This window comes from Macrobrachium nipponense, chromosome 15 (genome assembly GCF_015104395.2).
Source record: "Macrobrachium nipponense isolate FS-2020 chromosome 15, ASM1510439v2, whole genome shotgun sequence".
Lineage (NCBI taxonomy): Eukaryota > Metazoa > Arthropoda > Malacostraca > Decapoda > Palaemonidae > Macrobrachium > Macrobrachium nipponense.
The window spans coordinates 73149051-73173194 of NC_087208.1; the positions used below are offsets into that span (position 1 = coordinate 73149051).

The 24144-nt window shown below is 37.4% G+C and overlaps 1 protein-coding gene across 5 annotated transcripts in view; it reads right to left on the minus strand.

Moving 5' to 3' along the window:
- LOC135195049 (serine/threonine-protein kinase N-like) overlaps nucleotides 1-23933 on the minus strand; it is a 665525-nt gene extending 641592 nt beyond the window's left edge. For 2 of the 5 annotated variants that reach the window (XM_064221391.1, XM_064221388.1), the window contains exon 1: nucleotides 23606-23932. In XM_064221391.1, coding sequence (XP_064077461.1) covers nucleotides 23606-23635 — 30 coding nt within the window. In that variant the 5' untranslated portion in view covers nucleotides 23636-23932. Of the gene's footprint in view, nucleotides 1-23605 lie in introns of all 5 variants that reach the window. The other 3 variants (XM_064221394.1, XM_064221392.1, XM_064221389.1) reach the window with 2 other exon arrangements.
- Between the last annotated feature and the right edge of the window lie 211 nt (nucleotides 23934-24144).

The window sequence follows — 24144 nt, forward strand, 5'->3', positions numbered from 1 at the left end:
CTCTTTCTTCTCCTTCAACCACTCATTTACGCGTTGAAGGGCTTTCTTGGCCGAAATGGACAAAGTCATTTTCAAAAACGACGATTTCTTGGCTGTCTTCGTCTTCGAAAATTGCGACAAAGGCGATGGCGGGCCTGAAGGTTGAAAATCTCCTTCAAACAAAGAAAGAAGGCACTCTGTTAGCCTCCTGTAGTCCGAAGAAGGAGCTTCCGTCTTGTCCTCTTCCGCACTCTCCGCAAATTCTTCCTCCTGCGAAGAAATATCTTGAAAACCAAGATCCTGCTGACTCTCCAATTCAGAGTCCTTATGCAGCTCCTGTTTAGAAAGCGAATGCGGCACTGACTCCCTATAAAACTCCTCTCTTCCTTGTCGAGACAATGTTTTGACTTGCTGCCGCCTGCGTCCTGCGTCCTCCTGAACGTATGCGTCCACCATGCGTCCATCACTTCTCCTCTTGCGTCCTGCGTCCTGTACTTCGTCCTTCTTAAGGGACGCACTGCGTCCTGGATCGCGTTGTTGTACGTCCTGCGTCCTCTTGGAGGACTTAACCGGGAGAGACGAGTCCTTACGTCTAACCGAAGGTGTTCGGCTTCTCCCATGATTGAACAATCACTGCCAATCTCTGCTGCATGTCCCGCAGCACCTCCTTCGTTTCCGCCTCCTTACGAGACTCCTGATGATGAGGAGATCGAGGACGCACCGAGGGCTAACACGAAGAGGCGAGACGAACTTCCAACTTGACGTGAAATCCTCCCTTGTTTTGATTAGGGATCATCTCTTCATCCTCCGATGAAAAAATCTCAGGGCTACTCCACCCTTCTTGGTCGAAAGCCCTTTCCTCCTGTGAAGAGGACGGAAAGTATGACCTCTTGAGAGGACGCGATACTTCCGCGAACCGCCTACTCCTTCCCGAGGCTGAACTATCCGAAGAATAACGGCACTTCCCAGTATCGCCTTTTCTATGGCGTACTGCAGCAGCCTGGGACTTATCAACAGGACTGCCTGAAGGGACGACTGATCGCAAGTCAACCCCTCTCGCCTCCCTTCGACTGTCGACATGCCTTCTCCCTTGGGTCTGGGAGCTTGACAGAGGTCTCGGTCTAGGAGCACGAGAGAGACGATCAGGCGCCCCCTCCACCAACACTGTCACCAAACACTTCCACTTTGTCTGTTAATCGTTTAATTTGGTCTCCCATGGACGCAAGGGCAGCGAACACTTTCACTATTTGTGGATCAGTAGTATCCTCAGATACAGCAACTGGAGCAGGAGAAACCTGGGGGGAAGGTGCTACATCTACATGTGAATGAGCTGGAGAAGACACATGCAAAGATTCATCCAAAGGTTTACTCGAAGATCCCGATCTTTCACTCCTAGATACAGATCTTCTAACCCGATCTTTTTCTAATCTCTCCACATACTTCATAAGAGCCTTCCACTCTTTCTCATTCAGACACTGACATTCATTGCACCTATTGTCCCACGTACATACAAACTCCCGACACTTCTTACAAATAGTATGTGGATCTACCGATGATTTCGGCAGTCTCACCTTACACCCTTCTTTCACACAAACTCTAAACATACTTCCTGAATCAGACATACTAAACAAGGTCCAAAAATGCGATTGCCACTATAACTTCGTGAATACGATACCAATATCCAAAAGTCAGATAACGAGCAGGAAATTCTAACAGAGAACCAACAACGATGTTGCCGGTTCGGCTGGCAGAGAAAATCTGAGGAAAACGGGAATAGTTCCAAGTACCAGCGCCACGGGAGCGGGGTGGCCATCACCTGAACTACCAGTGTACTAGCGGTTGCCGCGAGTTTTGAAATTCTGCCAGTGCGTCAAGAGGATAAGCTATATATATACCTGCAGGTAAGTGTCATGCATAAAACTCCTCTCTTCCTTGTCGAGACAATGTTTTGACTTGCTGCCGCCTGCGTCCTGCGTCCTCCTGAACGTATGCGTCCACCATGCGTCCATCACTTCTCCTCTTGCGTCCTGCGTCCTGTACTTCGTCCTTCTTAAGGGACGCACTGCGTCCTGGATCGCGTTGTACGTCCTGCGTCCTCTTGGAGGACTTAACCGGGAGAGACGAGTCCTTACGTCTAACCGAAGGTTGTTCGGGCTTCTCCCATGATTGAACAATCACTGCCAATCTCTGCTGCATGTCCCGCAGCACCTCCTTCGTTTCCGCCTCCTTACGAGACTCCTGATGATGAGGAGATCGAGGACGCACCGGGCTAACACGAAGAGGCGAGCGAACTTCCAACTGACGTGAAATCCTCTTCCTTTTGATAGGGATCATCTCTTCATCCTCCGATGAAAAAATCTCAGGGCTACTCCACCCTTCTTGGTCGAAAGCCTTTCCTTTCCTGTGAAGAGGACGGAAAGTATGACCTCTTGAGAGGACGCGATACTTCCGCGAACCGCCTACTCCTTCCCGAGGCTGAACTATCCGAAGAATAACGGCACTTCCCAGTATCGCCTTTTCTATGGCGTACTGCAGCAGCCTGGGACTTATCAACAGGACTGCCTTGAAGGGACGACTGATCGCAAGTCAACCCCTCTCGCCTCCCTTCGACTGTCGACATGCCTTCTCCCTTGGGTCTGGGAGCTTGACAGAGGTCTCGGTCTAGGAGCACGAGAGAGACGATCAGGCGCCCCTCCCACAACACTGTCACCAAACACTTCCACTTTGTCTGTTAATCGTTTAATTTGGTCTCCCATGGACGCAAGGGCAGCGAACACTTTCACTATTTTGTGGATCAGTAGTATCCTCAGATACAGCAACTGGAGCAGGAGAAACCTGGGGGGAAGGTGCTACATCTACATGTGAATGAGCTGGAGAAGACACATGCAAAGATTCCATCCAAAGGTTTACTCGAAGATCCCGATCTTTCACTCCTAGATACAGATCTTCTAACCCGATCTTTTTCTAATCTCTCCACATACTTCATAAGAGCCTTCCACTCTTTCTCATTCAGACACTGACATTCATTGCACCTATTGTCCCACGTACATACAAAACTCCCGACACTTCTTACAAATAGTATGTGGATCTACCGATGATTTCGGCAGTCTCACCTTACACCCTTCTTTCACACAAACTCTAAACATACTTCCTGAATCAGACATACTAAACAAGGTCCAAACAAATGCGATTGCCACTCTAACTTCGTGAATACGATACCAATATCCAAAAGTCAGATAAACGAGCAGGAAATTCTAACAGAGAACCAACAACGATGTTGCCGGTTCGGCTGGCAGAGAAAATCTGAGGAAAACGGGAATAGTTCCAAGTACCAGCGCCACGGGAGCGGGGTGGCCATCTACTGAACTACCAGTGTACTAGCGGTTGCCGCGAGTTTTGAAATTCTGCCAGTGCGTCAAGAGGATATACCTGCCAGGTAAGTGTCATGCATAAAAATGACATGTAAGACAAGAGATAATCAACTAATGCTTTCCTGAAGTGATATGTAATTATCATTACTACTAAGGATAGAAATATGAAAAAATCTTGCCACTAGGTACTCTTGACGAGACCCCTAGAACAACTAAAAATAAATAAATAAATTACCACACAAATAATAGTGGCTTGTAGGACACTGCATTTAGAAAATAGCTTCATGATAGCAAAAAATCAGTGTAAAACACAAACCCCAACTTATGACTAGGACGACTACAGTATTGCTCTTCCTCTGGCACTTTTAGATGTTATGAGAAATAGAAAGCTGGCATTATGCATACCTACAAATAACCTGTTTGTGAGGCACTCCAGTCTTCCTGGACATCTTGAAAAATGTTGCTTGTGCTGTACTTGTAAAGGAAACAAGATATCAGAGTATCTTAAAAATTGTTGTGTGTGCCGTACTTATGGAAAAATCTCACAATACATTAATTTCTTCCAAGAAACACCATATAAACCCCATAAGCAACGCCATAACATTGCTAATACAGTATATAGTAAGCTCCCACTCAAAGAAAACTTAGAACTGCCTATCTTGATAGCTTAAAAAATTAAAATCTAAAAATACTTACACCTGAGTACGTATTCTAATATACTGTAGTTTTATCACAAAAAGTGCATTTGCCATAAAAATCCTATGAAAATACAGTACTTTATGAACATTTCTCCGTGAAAAAATCAGCGAATATAGGCAAAATTTCCACAAATAATGGGTACTATATTCGGTCTGTAGAAAACTCCATGAATAGGTAAGTCCACAAATGGGGTGGGGCTAACTGTACATGTAAGAAAATCCAATTGGGTCAAAACAATTACATTTAACAGTATAAAGAATAAAAGATGTGCTCCACGTTTTACTGTGAATGACTGATAATACTGTTGTGCAACTAAAGCCACAAAAGAGCCATGGTGGCAATCGTTTCACCAATTTCATAATGTTTGATGATAGTTACCTTATTATCCATCTAGGCCTACACCTTTATACCTAGTACCACTGGCATAATAAACTTTTTTCAGAGCCATTGGACTAATTACTTGGGACACAAATCCAACATATACAATACACTGCTAATGACACAGACACAAGCATACTAATACAGCCCAACCTCACTTGCTTTGACAATGTTCATATTTTAAGCTTTTAAATTTTATTTCTGTTTACAGTATACATATATATACATATACTGTACAGGAATATCATCTTACATATTTTGCTTTTAAATGATTTGTAATTTTTCTATTGATTCTTATACTTTTACAGCTGACACTGGAGCTGCATACATACTGCATATTGTACAAGGAAGCCAACCACATAAATAAAAATTTTCAACTTTACTTTGCATTAAAAATGTAAACCTTAAATATGGCTGAGATTTTTTTTATTTCCACATTAAATTCTGTTGTTTTCACGAGCCATTGCAAGAGACTATGACCAACTAATAAAACTTTCAGCTACAGTACCTGTTGAAAATCTTGCCCCCATAATATTTATGTTAGGTATACAAAATATTAAGCTGGCCGCATTCATAACTCCAGTCATTTACTGACACTGCAATTCAAAGCAGTACACAACTATGCTCACTTCTAGGAAGTATTTTAAAACTTTCTTTTTTTTGTGTCTCACATTTGTTTTAATTCTTTGCCTACAATCTCTTAACATACCCTTCCCTTTTTAAAAGTGGTTAATTACATTTGAGACTACAGCCTCTTAAAATATACTTGACTTTTTCAGTGAGTTTACCTACTGGTACATTCAATTTAAAGGTCACAGCATCTTCAAAAGTTTTGTCCACATTCCAATGACAAACTGATAAACAAAAAGAACACTAACTGAATTCATAAGCATCCTTTGTTCAAATCAGAGACCACAAAATATCAGTGGTCAATTATCAATTCCTGCCACAGCAGTGATGACCAAAGCCTGTTGTGATGCAATCTAAATACGTAAATAAAGCAAGCTATTCCTACCAAAGGCTTGTTGCAAACCATTATACAATGTCCAACAACTATGTCACCAATAATGTAGGGTTACAGCCAAAAACCATTGAACATGACCAAGCACTATACCACTCAACCAGATAGTACACACCTCTTAAAATATCTACCGTAACAAACATGGACAGTATCAAAAACCATCCTTTGTTGCGAGCCAAATTCCAAATATTAATCCATCAACTACCATTGTGAAATAACCAAAAATTACAAACTCATAATACATTTTACTAGATCTGTGTAAATTTTTGACAATTATATACAGTACTTAATAGTAATTGTTTACTCATAAATCTTCGCTCTAACTTCCAGTTCAGGAGGGTGTTGTATAAAACATCCACTCATTCTTTTCAACTATGTTGCACTTCTCATAAGTAAAAGTGTTGATCTAAAATGAGCAAAAGTGTAAAAGTACCCTAGAAAGTATCTGAAGCTAAAACATACAGTGGGTACCTCGAGATACGAAAGGCTCAACTTACGAAAAACTGGAGATACAAAAGCTGACACGAAAAATTTTACTGCTCTACATGCGAAAAGTTTTCAAGATACGAAAGGTTTCTGAAAGTCCAAGATTCGCCCGATAACAATTTTGAAACTCGCGCCACGCACCGCCATCTTAGTTCTAGTAGACTCTCCATCATCCTCCAGCTCTCCCATTGGTTCCTGATGCTAGCCAAGCTATGAGATCCTTCTCTCCTATTGGACACCATCCCTCCCATCATGCATCTTACGTGGTGGCGTGCCTTCGCTCGGCCACTTCGCACCCGAAGCTTTATCCTACGCATGCGGCATTCGTTCAGTCCAATGATTTCATTTAGTATCGTAAATTCGTTAGTGATTTCGTTGTGCTACTTTATCGTGTTGTGAGAACCTAATTAGTATGCGTACTACATACGTAAATTAATTACGTACAGTACATATTAGTCAAGGGTCCCAAGAAAGTTGCTGAAGTTCACAGAAAGAAGAGAATGCTTTCTATGGAGACCAAAATGGAGATAATAAAAAAGTATGAAGCTGGCTTGCGGTTGAGTGTGATCGCTAAGGAATACGGCCGAAATCCGTCGAAGATAAGCACCATCCTTAAGCAGGAAGCCATCAAAGCAGCTACACCTTCCAAGGGCGTGACTATTTTGTCCAACAAGAGGAGCCATGTGCATAATGAAATGGAAAGGCTGCTTCTTGTATGGATCGAGGACAAAGAAATCGATGGCGATACAATAACCTAGACGGCAATCTGCCAGAAGGCCAGCGCTATTTTCGGCGATTTGATTGCCCAAGCCGAAGACGGGACATCAACGGCAACCCCAGAGTTCAAGGCTTCTCATGGGTGGTTCGAAAAATTCCGTAAACGGACTGGCATCCATTCGGTGGTGAAGAAATTCAAATTACGTAAAGTATAAAAAGTAAAAAGAAATGTAAAAATCCAAAAAAGACAAAATAAATTTTATTTTAAGTTTTTTGTAAAGTTAAGCGATAAAGTTTTGTTACTGTGTTTTGTAAAGTTTAGTTTGTTTTTCTGACATTTTTTTATGTTTCTTAAAGTTAAGTGTACGTATCTGCCGTTTGTCCTCCTCCTCCTCTGCTGCCACTTTCGGAGATAGCCTCACTCGAAAGGTAAGCTTCCACATTTTACGTTACAGTAATAATATTTCTTGTACACTAATATACACTTTATTTACAGGTTTTGCATTTATATTATTAAGTTATGTATTGAATGGTCCAAATTGTTGTAGTATTTCATTGTTTATAGGTCAATTTAGCTTTATTATGAAATTTACTGGGGTGTTTTTGGAGGGCTTGGAATGGATTAGCCATTTTACATGTAAAATGTGGTCCAAGATACGAAAACCTCATGATACGAAAGGCGCCTCGGAACGGATTAATTTCGTATCTCGAGGTACTACTGTACTATCTTGATAGAAATAGGGGTTGCAAGACAAGCTTAAAATAGAGCTGTATGTATTGTGAAAAATGGACTAAAACAGTCAGATTATACCAGCATAAGAATTCTACTAACTCATCTGATTTGGTAGACCTTTATGTACACTATTTACCTTAACCTATGGCTTGGAGCTAATGGAGTCTACAAAACAAACACGAGACTGACTCATCTTCCTAAAATTTGAGAAAGCATTCAGCATCACCGTATTTGCCCTCGCATAAGAAGCACCCTAATTTTACTAGGATATTTTGTGGAAAAGAACTAGTTTAGTATGCTGCACCTTACATTTATTGAAAGATATCTTAAAGTGACTTTTTAGGGAAAAAAAAAATGTTAGATTCTTTCCATGAAACATAATATTGTGAGAGTATACTGGAATAAAGTATGAGATCATATGTAAATCTACACAATCCTTTGAAGGAAACTTGATAAATTTATATATAAACAAAATTTGTTACTTTCGTAAGTTTATTTATAATAAAATATTGAAAAGGAGCAGAATTATCAGCCTGTTATCACATACTTACGAAAAATTACTTATTGTACGTCGGCAGTTAGCCTGTCAGCCATTTTCGATGAGTGGATATAAACAAAATCATAGTGCCGGCCTGGTGGCCTGTAGCGTTAACACACAAACGTTATTAATTTACATTGAATTTCATTTAGTTTTCATTAAGTGTAAATTCACATATACAGGCAGTTCCCGGGTTATGACGGGCTCGGCTTACAACGTTCCAAGGTTAAGGCACTTTTCAATTATATTCATCAGAAATTATTTCCAGGGTTACGGCGCCTACAACGCTCATCTGGCAGAAGAAATATGACACCAAAACTGCTAAATAACTAATATTTAGTTTTTTTTTATGAAAAATGCAATAAGAATGCAGTTTACATAGTTTTCAATGCACCCAAAGCATTAAAAGTAAGGTTTCCTTAGGATTTTTGACGATGTTCAAGCTTACGACGATTTTCGGGTTACAACGCGTCTCAAGAACGGAACCCCCGTCGTAACCCGGGGACTGCCTGTAATTTCATATTTTATTCCAGTAACATAATTTATTGTAATAATTAGGCTTGCTATTTAATATTTAATTATTAGGTAGCTTCATCCCATTGAACGCTGTGGTAACACAAACCAAAACACAGTGGAACCTCGACATACGAAAGTCCCAACTTACGAGAAATTCAAGTTACGAAAGCAAACACAAAGATTTTTTTTGCCTCTGCATACGAAAATAATTCAGGTTACGAAAGGGTGTTGCTGTAAAGTCCTGAGATTCGCCCGGACCGCCGAGAACAATTTTAAAACTCGCGCGCCGCCAACTGAGTAGACTCACCACCATCCTCCCACTCTCCCATTGGTTCCTAATGCTAGTCACTGCCGTAAGATCCTGCTCTCCTATTGGTCAGCATCTCTCTCATCGTGCTCTACGTAAAGGCGTTCTTCGGCCACTCGGTAGCAGCATCGTTATCGTAAGCATGCCGAATTCGTTCATTCACATACGATTTAGTTTGTTAACGTAAATTCGTGTTAGTGATTTCGTTTTGTACTTTATCGTGTTGTGTGAGAACTTTAGCACATAATTTAATTACGTACATATAGTCATGGGTTCCAAGAAAGTTGCTGAGGTTCACGGAAAGAAGAGGATGCTTTCTATGGAGACAAAAATGGAGATTATCAAGAAGTATGATGCTGGCATGCGGTCGAGTGTGATCGCTAAGGAATACGGCCGAAATCCGTCTAGGATAGGCACCATCCTTAAGCAGAAGGAAGCCAACAAAGCAGCTACACATTCCAAGGGCATGACTATTTTGTCCAACAAGAGGAGCCACGTGCATGATGAGATGGAGGCGCTGCTTCTTCTATGGACTGAGGACAAAGAAATCACTGGCGATACGATAACCAAGATGGCAATCTGCCAGAAGGCCAGTGCTATTTTCGGCGATTTGATTGCCCAGGCCGAAGACGACGGAGGAGAAGGGACATCCATCGACGGTAACCCCAGACTTCAAGGCTTCTTGGGGGTGGTTTGATAAATTCCGTAAACCCCAGACTTCAAGGCTTCTTGGGGGTGGTTTGATAAATTCCGTAAACGGACTGGCATCCAATTTGGTGGTGAAGAAATTGAAATTTTGTATAAAAAAAAAAAAAAAAAAAAAAAAAAAAAGTAGTCTTCTGTAAAGCTAAGTGTTAATGTTTTCTACCATTTGTTAATGTGATTCGTAAAGTTTAGTGTTAATGTTTCCTGTCATTTTTTAATGTGAAGTTAAGTGTTCAAGTTTTCTGCCATTTGTCCTCCTCCTCTGTCCCCACTTTCGGAGATCGCCTCACTCGAAAGGTAAGGTTCCACATTTTACTACATATGTACGTACAGTATCTCTTTGTACCATGTACTACACTAATACACTATATTTACAGGTATGTAGTACATATTAGTAGTAGTATATGTAGTTTAACCCTTAAACGCCGAATGGACGTATTAAACGTCGAGTCAAAATCTCCCCCGATTTCCAAATGGACGTACCATACGTCGGCTCAAAAAAATTTTTTAAAAATTCGCGGAAAAATACTTATAGGCCTACCAGCCGAAAACTTTTGAATCGCGCACCTTGGGGGATGCTGGGAGTTCACGGATCAAGGCGTTGTTTTGTTTACAATCGTTACGCAGGCGCGCAAGCACGAATTTCCTTCTTATCGCACTAAAAAGTATCAGTGACACATCTCAAAAATTATTTCGTCACTTTGACATAATTTTTGCACCGTTTTAAATTATCCGTTACATGAAGTATTATATATGAAAAAGTGCGCAATTTCATTTAGAATACAACAAAAAAAATACTCATGATTGTAACTTTTATCAGTTTTGAAATATTTCCATATAAATAACGAGAAGTGCCAAAATTTCAACCTTCGGTCAACTGAAACTTGAATCTACAAAATGGTCGAAAAACGGCAATAATAGTAAAGCTAAAACAACGCTTATATTGTAGTAATATTCAACTAGTTACCTTAATTTTGCAACAAATTGGAAGTCTCTAGCACAATATTTCGATTTATGGTGAATTAATGAAAAAACTTTTTCCTTACGTCCGCGCGGTACCTCTTCCGAAAAAAATCATACGTGCGATTGTGGTAATGTTTGCACCATTTTAAAATTAGCCGTTACATAAAGTTTTATATATGGAAATGTGCGCAATTTCATGCACAATACAACTAAAAACAACCCATGGTTGTAGCTTTTATCAGTTTTGAAATATTTTTATATAAAAAATGATAAGTGACAAATTTTCAACCTTCGGTCAACTTTGACTCTACCGAAATGGTCGAAAAACACAATAGTAAGCTAAAACTCTTATATTTTAGTAATATTCAACCATTTACCTTCATTTTGTAACAAATTGAAAGTCTCTAGAACAATATTTTGATTTATGGTGAATTTATGAAAAAAATAACATTTTCCTTACGTCCGCGCGGTAACTCTTCCGAAAAAATCATACGTGCGATTGTGGTAATGTTTGCACCCTTTTAAATTAGCCGTTACATAAAGTTTTATATATGAAAATGTGCGCAATTTCATGTAGAATACGAAAATGTGCGCAATTTCATGTAGAATACAACGAAAAATAATTGAAGGTTGTAGCTTTTCTCATTTTCCAAATATTTGCATATAAATCACGATAAATAGAAAAAAAAACCACGTTCGGTCAACTTTGACTCTACCGAAACAAAATGGTCGAAAAAACGCAATTGTAAGCTAAAACTCTTATATTTTGAGTAATATTCAATCATTTACCTTCATGTTGCAACAAATTGGAAGTCTCTAGCACAATATTTTGATTTATGGTGAATTTATGAAAAAAACTTTCATTCCCTCCGCGCGCGGATTCTCCGCCATAAATCTCCGAATTGCGTACATCGAATTCTCGGAAAATTTGCTCCGTTTCATATTAGGCATTTCATAGAGTTTTATATATGAAAATGTGCACAATTTCATGTAAAATAAAAAAAAAATATTTGAAGGTTGTAGCTTTTCTCATTTTCGAAATATTTGCATATAAATCACGATAAATAGAAAAAAAACCACGTTCGGTCAACTTTGACTCTACCGAAATGGTCGAAAAACGCAATTGTAAGCTAAAACTCTTACAGTATCGTAATATTCAATCATTTGTATTCATTTTGAAACAAATTGGAAGTCTCTAGAACAATATTTAGATTTAAGGTGAATTTTTGAAAAAAACAATTTTTTACGTCCGCGCGTTACAAATTCATACATCATTTTGTGATAATATTTTTCCGGTGTTGCTTTTATTGTTTTACAATGTATTATATATCAAAATGATTGCAATTTAGTGTAAAATGCAACGAAAAAAAAGAAACTCGTTTGCTTTTACCGTTTTTTGCACAGCGTGATTTTAATACAAATATGTATGAATTTTTTTTTTCGCTACCATATATCACATAATTTACATATGATAATGATATTATTTTTCATTTTTAATGACTGCATACTAAACTTCAGGCAATGACAAAAAAAGGAGTAAAAAATGAACTCTTAATCTTCAAAACTAAGCGCGCTGTGATTTTTTGAAAAAATTATTTTTTCCGCTTCCGCGCTCACTCAAAACCAGCTCCGGCATTCGGGGGAGTTTTTTTTATTTTTACCCCTTCGGTGTTTAAGGGTTAAGTTAGGTATTGAATGGTTTAAATTGTTATATTTCATTGTTTATTGGTCAATTTAGCTTTATTATAAAATTTACTGGGATGATTTTGTAGAGCTTGGAATGAATTAGGCAATTTACATGTAAAATGCGGTCCAAGATACAAAAAAAATCAGGTTACGAAGGCCACCTCAGAACAGAGTAATCTCGTATCCTGAGGTATTGCTGTATGATGTTTACCTATTTGTTTTTTAAGTTTGGCTATAATAACAATAGCTTTGCAAGTTTAAAGGAGTTTAGATTTTTTTGTTGCACTCCTAATACTGATAATGACAATGATTAATAAACAAAAAACATAAAAACCAAGCCGTACTTAAAAACTACTTCTTTGACCTGATAGTCTAGCTATGACTGACGTCACTAACCTCCTCCCCATTTGTACCATGCTTATCATCTTTCAGTAGTCAAAGCAGGAAGACGGTCTTTTTTAACTATGTTGACATTTTAACATAGCTAAACTATGGTGTCTTGTGCCACATAAATCAGAAAAACATAAGGAAATTTAACTAGTCCTATTATCAAATTACAATTACAACTAAAATTAATATTAAATAAAAATAAAGAAGTACGATTACAATAACCTTAAGAATGCAAAAATAATTACATTTCAATTAAATTACAATCACAATTAAAACAAGCCTGCCAAGAACGCACAGCCCTGGTATGAAGGGGGCGTGGCCTAGGCAGGCAAGACACCCAACGAGTCAATTTCCTTCGCTCCAGATGCAACCACCTTGACACTGTCAAACTTCCTGGTCATGAAGTCTTTTTTCCATGCATCACTGGACGAAAGTTGTTGTGTAATTAGACCCTCAAAAGTTCAAGTGAAGAGCCAATTACGTAATTACCACCTTAAAACCATTCATGTTGTATTTTAATAATTTCTTAAAGTTTTTATCTATTCATCCATATACACAGGAGATGAGTACCAGAACTCTCCCCCCAAATAGTTAGAATCACTATAAAAACAATTAAAACGGACTATTTTGTTAGTTAAAATTCAAGAAAAAGCCACAAAAAATGTTTACATCTGGTTTTATTAACAATAAAAAATTGGAATTTGTTGATATTTCTCACAGAAAAATACCTCAAATATGCATATTTCCCGCGAATACCAGGGGAGAAAAGTTCCCAAGATCTTCTGCGAATGCGTGAATCTGCAAATCCGGAGAACGCAAACATGGGGGCACACTGTATACATATATATATATATATCTAATTACTGATTTCTCCTTTCTGTACGATTTCCTGTCATCTTCTATATCTTCTTTCATATGATAACCAAATTTTTATGAAAACTGCATTTGAAGTATGTTCCAAAACAGTACGTGTGTAAAAGTTACCAGAGCCGCCGCCCACCCCCCTTGAATAGCTAGAATCCACAGTTATTAGGGACCCCTGTAAAAAATGCTTAAAATTGCCTATTTTGTCAGTTAAAACTCAAGAAAACCCCTCTGAAAATGTTTATACCAGTTTTATTAATAGTTTAATCACAAAAAGTGCATTTTATGATGAAATTGAAAAGAAAATACAGTATTTTGTGGATATTTTTCAAAGAAAAATACAGCAAACAGGCGAATTTCCAGAGAATAATGCCCACAGAGGAATCCAAGAATATGTTAGTTCGCGAATCCAGAGTCCATAATAAAAGGGGTTCATTGTAAACGGAATGTGCTGAATTAGTTAGTCTAGTAGTAATTTTAAGAAATGCCAAGCAGGTGTTTACATCCACTACAACCATGAGTTTTAAATACTATAATAAAAACTCGAGGAACAAGGTACTTCAACTAACAATCATAATGCTAGTGCATAAAAATGTCACATTACCTAATGATAGGCACTTCCACTAAAGATGAAGACCAAAACAGTACATGTGTAAAAGGTACATAAAATGATGGCCAATGTGCAAAAATAATGGAAGGGTTCCTCTTCAGTAAAGAAGGTAAGAGGAAATCCTCCACCGAAACCATACCAAACTATTTAACATACAATGTGTTTAGCATGACATTTCCTTTTCTTAGAAATCTACGATGAAACCATCTTGCAATGGCAGCTCAAGAGAATGGGAAGTAATAGCTGTGGTAATCTCTACTTTGTATAACACTACAGGTCTGGCCTATACATTTGTTTCTTTAATAAGCTATAGAAGACTCAATATTCTCAGATATTTCCTTCAAGTTCAACATTTACAATACTACTGCTACTACGTAATTGGGAGCTCTGAATGTCGATAATTTTACGAGTATGAAACCTACTGATAGATACCACAACCCATATGCAAGAACACAATAAGTTACAATATTCTTGCAATGATTCTATTCCCCCTCCCTCTCCTTTGAATGCAGAAACAATATACTCCCACTACGGTACGTATTCCCCCGTACTTCTTTTTTTCTTTTTTTATTACTTTTCATCCACCCTACTTTTCTTTTCCAGCCAAACTGGTATGTTCAATCTAGTAGAGCACATGACCCAATATATTAAGTCTAATCAGATTCAGAGCAAAAATAAAGTTTGCAAATCTAACTGTGAGCAGAAAAGACACTAAAGTAACTTTGAAAAGAGAAAATGTTAAAGCGCAACAATTAAAGAACTTAAAACAAATCTAACCTGCACTTGAATATTAAAGTTTCACATCAAAGCATTAAATAAAATTTTGATAGCTCTGTCACTGTAATGATATACTACCAACTAAAATATTTTATTTTATTTTCTGTAACCACTGCTACTTACTCTCTATTTTTCTTCAATTTCTGCAAATGTATCTACACAAGTATTGATGAGGTGTGATCATAAAGTATCAGTACTGTTGCTATAGCAAAGGAGGTAAAATACGCAGAATGAGTCCACTTGGCACAGGTTAACTTGGCCCCACTGTGCATGCAAACTAAAATTTAGCATCCTAGCTGACTTCCGCTCTTTACAGCAGTGCTTGGAAGGAACGTGCGTAGTGTATGGTCATCTCATTGACTGTGATGGAGACTTTTGCCAAAGGCTTGGCGACAACTGTGCACAGACCTAAACAAATTTGAAAAAGTGTATGGAGAGGAGTAAAAGCTGCACACGAATGTACAAATGGTTTGCATATTTTCTAGATGGCCAACAAAATGTTGATAGTGACCAACATCCTGGGAGACCAGCAACCAACAGCACTGAGAAAAAAATCTCAGTCGTGCATGCAGCTGCTGTGAGGGGAAACTGTCGAATCACACTCCACGAGTCATTGGAGGATGTGCACATCAGTTGTGATTCAGTTCAGTACATTCTCACCGAAGATTTGCATATAAGATGCACGTCTGCCAAGTTTATGCCAAAGCTGCTTTCAGCTGACCAAAAATAAACAGATTTCAGTTGCACAAGATCTCCTTGATTGTATCGAGAACGACAAAAACTTTCTGAATGTGGTTGTAACATGTGAAGGATCTCCAGATCTCTCCGCTTTCCAGAAATGAAATTCCACTTGAAAGGAAGCAGACTTCAGGACATAGAGGAGATCAAGTGAATACGGTGAGGCAGCTGCTGATTATCCCAGAAAATGAGTTCCAAGAATGCTTTCATCAATGCAAACAGCACTGGATAGTGTGTGGCTTCCGAAGGGGACCCCATACTTCGAAGGAAATTGAATGCTTAAATTCCCTGTATTCGCGGATTTCTCTCTGGAACGTATACCCCTATTATCCGCTGGAAATTCACATATTCGCTGTATGTATTTTTCAAAGAGAAATATCCATCAATTCCTGTTTTTTTTTTATCCATTTCATCACACAAAAGGCACTTTCTGGGATAAAACTAATAAAAAAACCAGGTGTAAACATTTTCAGTGGGTTTTTCTTTTTTTTACCTAACAAAATAGACAATTTTAAGCGTTTTTATAGGGGTTTCAACTATTCACTGGGGAGTCTGGTACACATCCCCCGCAAATATGAGGGCACTGTATTGTAGTTTTCTTTTTATAGCAGCAGTCCTGATGCTTTACAATCACACCTAGTATCTTTTTGCTTTCATTCACAAAAATCTATGCATATACATACAAATATACTGTACAGACATTTGCGCTTGGCAGTATGTCTGTTTCAGCAGGCAATTAAGTTATAGCCTATGCATTTTTTGAGAGGTGTGATAACGTGGATATTTGCTTAATGTGGGTGGTTGTGTCCCCACAATTACTCCACTACATAGGATCCGCAAATAGTTGGAACCCTTATAAGAATGTTGAAAACAGCCTATTTTGTTAGTTAAAACTCAAGAAAACCCACTAAAAATGTTTAAACCTGGTTTTTTTAATAGTTTTATCACAAAAAAGTGCATTTTATGATGAAATTGATAAAAAACCAGGAATTGCTGGATATTTCTTATACAAAAATACTGTGAATAGGCAAATTTTCCATGAATAATAAGGGGCAATGTTTCAGAGAAAAATCCGGGAATGTGTGAGTCTGCAAATCTGGGGAACGCGAATACGGGGGGTCCACTGTATGTTTGTACTTTACTCAGTAGTCAGCTAAGTAAAGGACAATAAATCGAAAGGCCTAGCACCACTCCATTGTTGCACTTTCCTTCATGGATTTTGCCTTTATTTCCATATTCATCACATTCCAAATTTTCATGATTCAGTAATATACATAGATACACACACACGGACTACCGATAACTATTTTAAAACTCGCGCGCCGCCAACTGAGTAGACTCACCACCATCCTCCTGCTCTCCCATTGGTTCCTGATGCTAGTCACTGCCATAAGATCCTGCTCTCCTACTGGTCAGCATCATGCCTCTATGTAAAGGCGTTCCTTCACCATTTTTTGCGGAGCATTATCGTAAACACTAGAATTCGTTCCTTCACATATACATATTTCGTTTGTTAACGTAAATTCGTGTGTGATTTCACTTTTGTTATACTGTAAGTTACTTTATCGTGTAGTGTGTGAACTTAATTACTTACGTTATTAGCCATTGGTCCCAAGAATGTTGCTGAAGCTCACAGAAAGAAGAGGATCCTTTTTATGGAGAACGAAGATGGAGATAATCAAGTGTTAAAGTTTTCTGCCATTTGTTAATGTGTTTCGTAAGGTTTAGTGTTAATGTTTTCTGCCATTTTTTAATGTATTTCACGAAGTTAAGTGTTCATGTTTTCTGCCATATGTCCTCCTCCTCTGTCGCCACTTTCGGAGATCACCTCACTTGAAAGGTAAGGTTAGGATCCACATTTTACAACATATGTGCGTACATGTACATAACGTATTTCTTGTTCCATGTACACTAATACACTTCATTTACAGGTACGTACTACAATAAATGTTATGTTAGGTATTGAATGGTTAAAATTGTTGTATTTCATTGTTTATTGGTCAATTTAGCTTTATTATAAAATTTACTTGGGTGTTTTTGTAGCACTTGGAGCGAATTAGGCAATTTACATGTAAAATGTGGTTGAAGATATGAAAAGCTCAGGTTACGAAGGCTGCCTCGGAACGGATTAATTTCGTATCCTGAGGTACCACTGTACAGTAAAACATAGTTTTAATGGACCCGGAACCAAGGGACATCGAATTTAATGGACACAATCTGGACAAGGGTAGTGACTGTTGTTGTATACTTTTATTCATGCACAAACCTCAGCATTGGTGCAAAATTGGAACTTACTGTATATTTCCATGTATGACAATCTTTGGATAGCCAAGATAAAAAATTATGGAAAATTTTCATGAATTTATTTCATACCTGTAGTATAGATAATTGCTAAACTACAAAACCTTCTGTGTACAAGCTAGCTTTTGCAACAGGTGTCTTATGAAATATTGTTTATGTAAAGTTAATGCTGTTTTACTTACTGGATCTTTCCTACACACATCACCTAAAAGGGAAACAATTTTTTGCTTGTATCTCATAGCCAATCAAACACCCTATATATACGACAATGTACAATAATCATCATACATAATTATCGTTCGTATGAATGGTTTTAACAGTTATTAACCACCAAAATTATGATGATTTGTTAATGAAAAATTATTATGTTATCTTAAGTGTTATTAATACCATAATTACACTACCAGTAAAATTTCTGAAAAGCTACGGAAAGATAAAGGTTGCTGCGAGCGCAATATGACTAGTCGATTCCATGTACATGACTAGGAAATTTATTATGAAGATATGCCAATTACATATGAGGAAAAAAAAGCTTTATGTACGTTTACATTTCATCGCCAATCATAAAAACAATGCGATAATGTATGATAATTATCGTTTTATGACTGAATTGCTCTAAACAGTTATTTACCACCAAAATTATAATTAATTTTTAAAGAACAATTAATATATTGTGTTATCCTAAATGTTATTACTATTGTAAATACATTACCATTACAATTTCTAAAAGTTACTGAAAGATAAAGGTTCCTGTGAGTGCAATCATAACTCATGTACCCACTGTCAGCTGGCCGCACATTGAGTTGAGTTGAATATACAATTTAGGCCAAAGGCCAAGCACTGGGACCTATGAGGTCACTCAGTGCCAAAATGGAAATTGACAGTAAAAAATGTTTATGTTGTAACAGGAGCTGAGAAAATGTGATTGCACTGATATGGAATTATCCATCGAATATGCTATCATTATGAAGATATGCCAATAATAATATATATGGTAAAAATGGGTTTATTACCATTAATATCAGTTTATTTCATAATGTAATTCATGTATTTCAGTGGTTATCATACCTAGGCCAAGGGCAGCCTACCAATAAGCATTTAGGACAAGGAGAAAATAAAAAAATAAAAAAATGGTGTTGCACTTTAACAGACGACATTCCCCCCTATTATTTGATAAAGTGAGATTTCACTGTAAACTAATATATATATATATATATTATATTTACAAATTCTTCACAGAATTCTAACTCAAGAAATATGTAATAACAATAAGAACTCAGGATAAGTTGATATTAGCACTATTCTATACCAAAACAATCAGTTTAAAATTTGGTGCCATTCTTCTGACCTAAGTATAATTAGCCAATCAGAGAAAATGAGACTTCATAACAAATAGCCATAGTATACGTATTAACATATGGAGCATCAATATTTTTTTAAGGGGTCCTAAGATACCTAAACATATGTGCAAATCTTATCTGCTTAAAATACAAACTCCAAAATGCCCACATAACTCACATAGCCTACTAAGCATTAAGAAACCACAATTTACATGTCCAAAAACTGCAAATCATATACAACCACAGGACAGAAATCTCATTAAGTTGGACAAATAAATTCACAACGAAACTAACAGAAAACGTTTCAGTAAACTTTAATGGATGTTTCATTTACACTATACACAATGCAGTTTAATACATCTACATCCAAGGCTGTTAACTTTACCTAAATAACACTGGCACATAAATGTGCGGAGTAAATTAAACAAAATTCCATATGTTCACAAAATCAACAACCACTATTTCCAATGGCAAGATTGAATAATGATAATGAAAAAATATCAAAGGACTTGTAAATACTGTGCTATAAACAAGGGGCACTTCTTGTAGAGTAAATTCTAATTTTTCTTTCTGACCTATATACCATCCATTGCACACTAATTGCAAACAAAAAATATTAACCACCACAGAACATTCTTCACTTCTGTACAAGACAAATCACTCTCACTACAAACACTTCAAAATAACTTTTGCTTTCTGTGCCTTTCCACCCCAGGCTGTGTTTGTTACCCATGTGGTTGAAGAGCTACGAGCAAAGGTGTTTATCTCCTCATTCAACAAACGGTTGGGTTTATTTTTTCCTGTTATTATCTTGGAAGTAAGGATTTTTCTACTAAACAGTAAGAGTATTTTAACTGTTACTAAGAACTTTTATTAATTTACAATGAAAGACTATTGAAATATTATATATAACTTTTGTCATGATCATGAAGAATCTTGAATTATAAAAAAATTTAAATCATCACAGACTAGTGTCAATCTGCAGTTGTGAAATACATATGCACATAATGCAATCTATTTAAAATTTCCTTTTCGCATAAAAATACTGCGATAAATTACTGGTTAATGGAAACCTTGACAAATATATTGATGCAATGCTCATAACTTATAATCATTCACTAGAAAATAAGAAGTTACTATAGAGAGAAATGCTAATTTGAAATCCTGTATTAACTATATATCACAATAACAAATTTTCAGACAAAATCCAAAATGAAGCAAATAGAAATTTTTCTGACTATTACAACTACAGTACAGTATATTGTTGCATTTTCTAGCCTATGCATAGCCTGATCTAAAATGAATTAATTTTATGTACAAATTGAACTGTTCATAACACAAAAAGGTTCCTTTTTCAAGCTACTGAATTAAAAAAATATTCAACATGAATGCTAATGTGAAGTTAATATTAGTATACAATATATCTGAAACACTCTAATCGAGGCATGGGTTATATCCCCAACTTTTGCATTTACTGTACATTCTATATTTTGTTTTGATATCATCCTACAAATACAGACCTAAACCTGACCCATCAAAAGAAAATGGCAAATGTTAAGTCCTTCTTTATAACTATGAAGGGAAAGGCTCAGTTCCGGCAGGATAAAAATTATTTGGAAACAATCGCAAGATAATGGGTGAAAAAATTGCCCAGCTACCTGTGTGTTTGTAACTCAGATCACAACTCCAATGATTGGAAGGAATACTTGTACATAGCCATCATTATTATTTTGTTGTAAACTGCATAATTATTTCTTAAGTCTTGTACAAGATGAAAAGTATTTAAAATACCTTTACTCTCATCCACATAGAGTACGTATAAGGAAACTTCCATTTCATGTAATTATATGCCAACAAAAGTGAAAAATTACATACCTAATCTGAAAAACAATACGGAACTCTACACCTTTGTCATTACTACTTAATAGATGTGTCGTCACACTAGTATTACCAATCCCTAAACTGACTTAATTAAAAGCTTACAAAAAATGTATATAGACATCCAAAGTGGAAAAAGTGTCCATATCCAACTGATAACAATGGGATAAAGTGGTGAATAACATTCACTTACTGTAATAATGGCAAAAATTATCTTTACTGAAACTGCAAAACAGTTCATACTGATTTTTTTGGTGGCGAGTAAGCCCAAGCCAGCCTTCTGACAAATTGCTTACAAGTTGGATGTTATAATTAATAGCATAACCAAGCCAAATAACAACTGTCCCATTTCTAAACGCTCATGAGATTCAGGAAGAATTTGTTCTTTGGTGAATAGTGATAGGCTAATTAAAGCAGGCTGAAGTTACATAAGTTTGACAGATAAAAGGAACTAGTACAAGGAAGTCACAGAGATGTATAACCTGGGGCTCATGAGATGAAGCAGCAGAAATTTCAGATCTGTATACAGGGTATATACTTCACAAGGAACTAGACTCAGTATTCATAAGTTTCTGGGGTTCTCGTCTAGCTAACATCACTGTAAGTCACAGGAAACTTTAACCTAACGATCTAAATGAATTGCAGAATTAAATCAACGGTGTGGACTTCATTCACACTAAGACAACAGAAAACTTTAAATCATTTAGCCAATGCGACTCCATAATCACGTTGGAAGTGCTCAAATTTATTAAGCCTTACATGGTACTCAAAACGCCTTTTATTTAATCTAACTATATACTGGACAACAAACTTAAATGCCGGTATAAATTCATTCAGCGTATGAACTCGGGTAAAACTTAACTTCAGATTTGTTATCATGGCAGCTACCCACATTATAAGCACCATCTTGTCCTATGAATCTACAGTCAACAAGGAATGAATTCTTCCATCAAAAGCTAAAGTAAAATACTTAGTACAATTCTTAATATCCTGCAAACCTAGTATTTTCAAGTACTACAAGGTAACTTGCTGCATAGGAATATGCTTCCTATGCAGCATAATAGCAACATAATAGTAACTACATAATAATAAAATACTCTTTTCCCAATTTGAATGGGAATGCAAGGCTCATTCACACCGTAGTTTTTAATGAATCAGATCGATGAGAAATAAAGATTTGTCAATGTGTCGGAAAAAGATTAAAGATGGCAATACTGTGTTCAATTGCCTTGAAAGTTATTGTACTTTACAACTGGCCTCTACATCAACACATAAAATGAAAACCAAAAATCATTACGCAAATAATCAGGGCCACTCTTAGAGAACTCATTACAGCAACTTCTGCTAAGAATCACTGTAGGTAGAATTTGGATCTATTTTCATAATAGACTTATAATCACCCCAGGTAATTCCACTACTGTCTATGCTTAATAATAGGTACCTATATCAAAAGACTTAACCTACATAACTTATTTTTCGTCGATATAAAATACTTGGCCTAGTCTGAGTGGGTTGGCATGCACTGACTAAATATATTGAATTCTGTAAAGAAAAAGAAAAAAAAAATATATACCTAAGTCTAGACCTAGTGACCTAAAGCCACAAAACTGGCTAGCTATATATTATCATCTCAGTTGTTTCAGCTTAACGATAGCCTACATTTCCCTATCATGCTCCACACGAACTCAGCCCACAAAGTATGCTTACAGTAATACCTGTAACTGAATTTTATTCACCTACTCGATTACAACTACAAAAAAAAAAAAAAAAAAAAAAAAAAAAAAAAAAAAAAAAAAAATCTATGCCTCTGTACGTACTACCGTAACACGGGTGGTAGCTTGGGCATGGCTCATCTATATACTGGAAGCTTTGGGTACGATTATACAGCAACAGAGGCCTAAAATGATAAAAATGGCTAAAAAAAATATAAATAAATCAAGTTGTACTTTGACGAATAACTAATCATCACAAACCGCACCAAAGCTTTATGCCTCTTTACATAACTCTTGCTAAACGTAGCCATACTCAAATTAAAAATTATCCAATACATATATTACACATGGATCCTTTATTAACTGTTAATTAATTACCAAACATCAAATAGAAACCTAACGATTACTAATTAATCACCCAAATAATCTTGGATGCTCTCCCGCAAACTTCTGCTCAAGAGAGAGAGAGAGAAAGAAAAAAAAGTTTTAAATTTCGGACTAAACTTTAGGACGGCTGATGGTGACTAATACTTTTGGATGTTCATCCGCCTTTTTCCTTCTGGGGAGGAGTTCCTTCTATCCTATGAGAGAGAGGACTTCGCCCCAGTGCCTTCACAGGAGCGACATCACCGCCCATGGGCGCCCAAAACCCTCTAAATAGCGGTGGAAATAAAACTTCTTTTTCTCTTCTCTCTGTTGCTTCCTGTTCGCGCGGTCTCTCTATTGAGAGAGACCGCCCACCTCCTCCCGATCCCACGGCCGCCCAATCTTGCCTCCTCACAGCCCACCCTGCCGCCCTTTCCCATCAGGATGACACAAAAAGGACACGACTTTCGATGGAAGGATAGAGTGTGAGAGTGAAGTGGATTTATAACTAAGAGGGAAGTTTTACATACCTGTATATAAACATGACCGTGTTCGGCCATCTTGGAAGATGCGATTCCACGGGCTGAATATTAGCTCATAACTGACGAAGTACACGCCGCAGGTTATTCACACGATGCTCCGCGGCATCTAGATCACACTCGAGCCTTACGACACCACCATCACATGGCTCATTCACTCATCACGAACTTTTAACACGCCGTATATAACACAGCACATCCTCCCAAGTTAGCGACGACCAGCACTTGTAAGGGGTAGAGCTCAACTGCGACAGGTTAAGTTGACCAATCGCGGAACCGGGTGCAGGCGGCATAGGCAACCCACACCACCATGATAACTCGCCCACGGTTGGCCCACCACCACCACCAACACACCATCACCACCACCAGTCCTCCACCACCACCACCGCCGCCGCTACACCGAGAATGGGAAAACCAACCAGGAACAGACCCGTTTTCTATCGAAGGTTCATCCTCATGTCACAGGGGGACTCTATCGCGGGTCTCTTCTTCCGCCTTTTTCAACGTTTTTAACGACTCTCGCACATGCC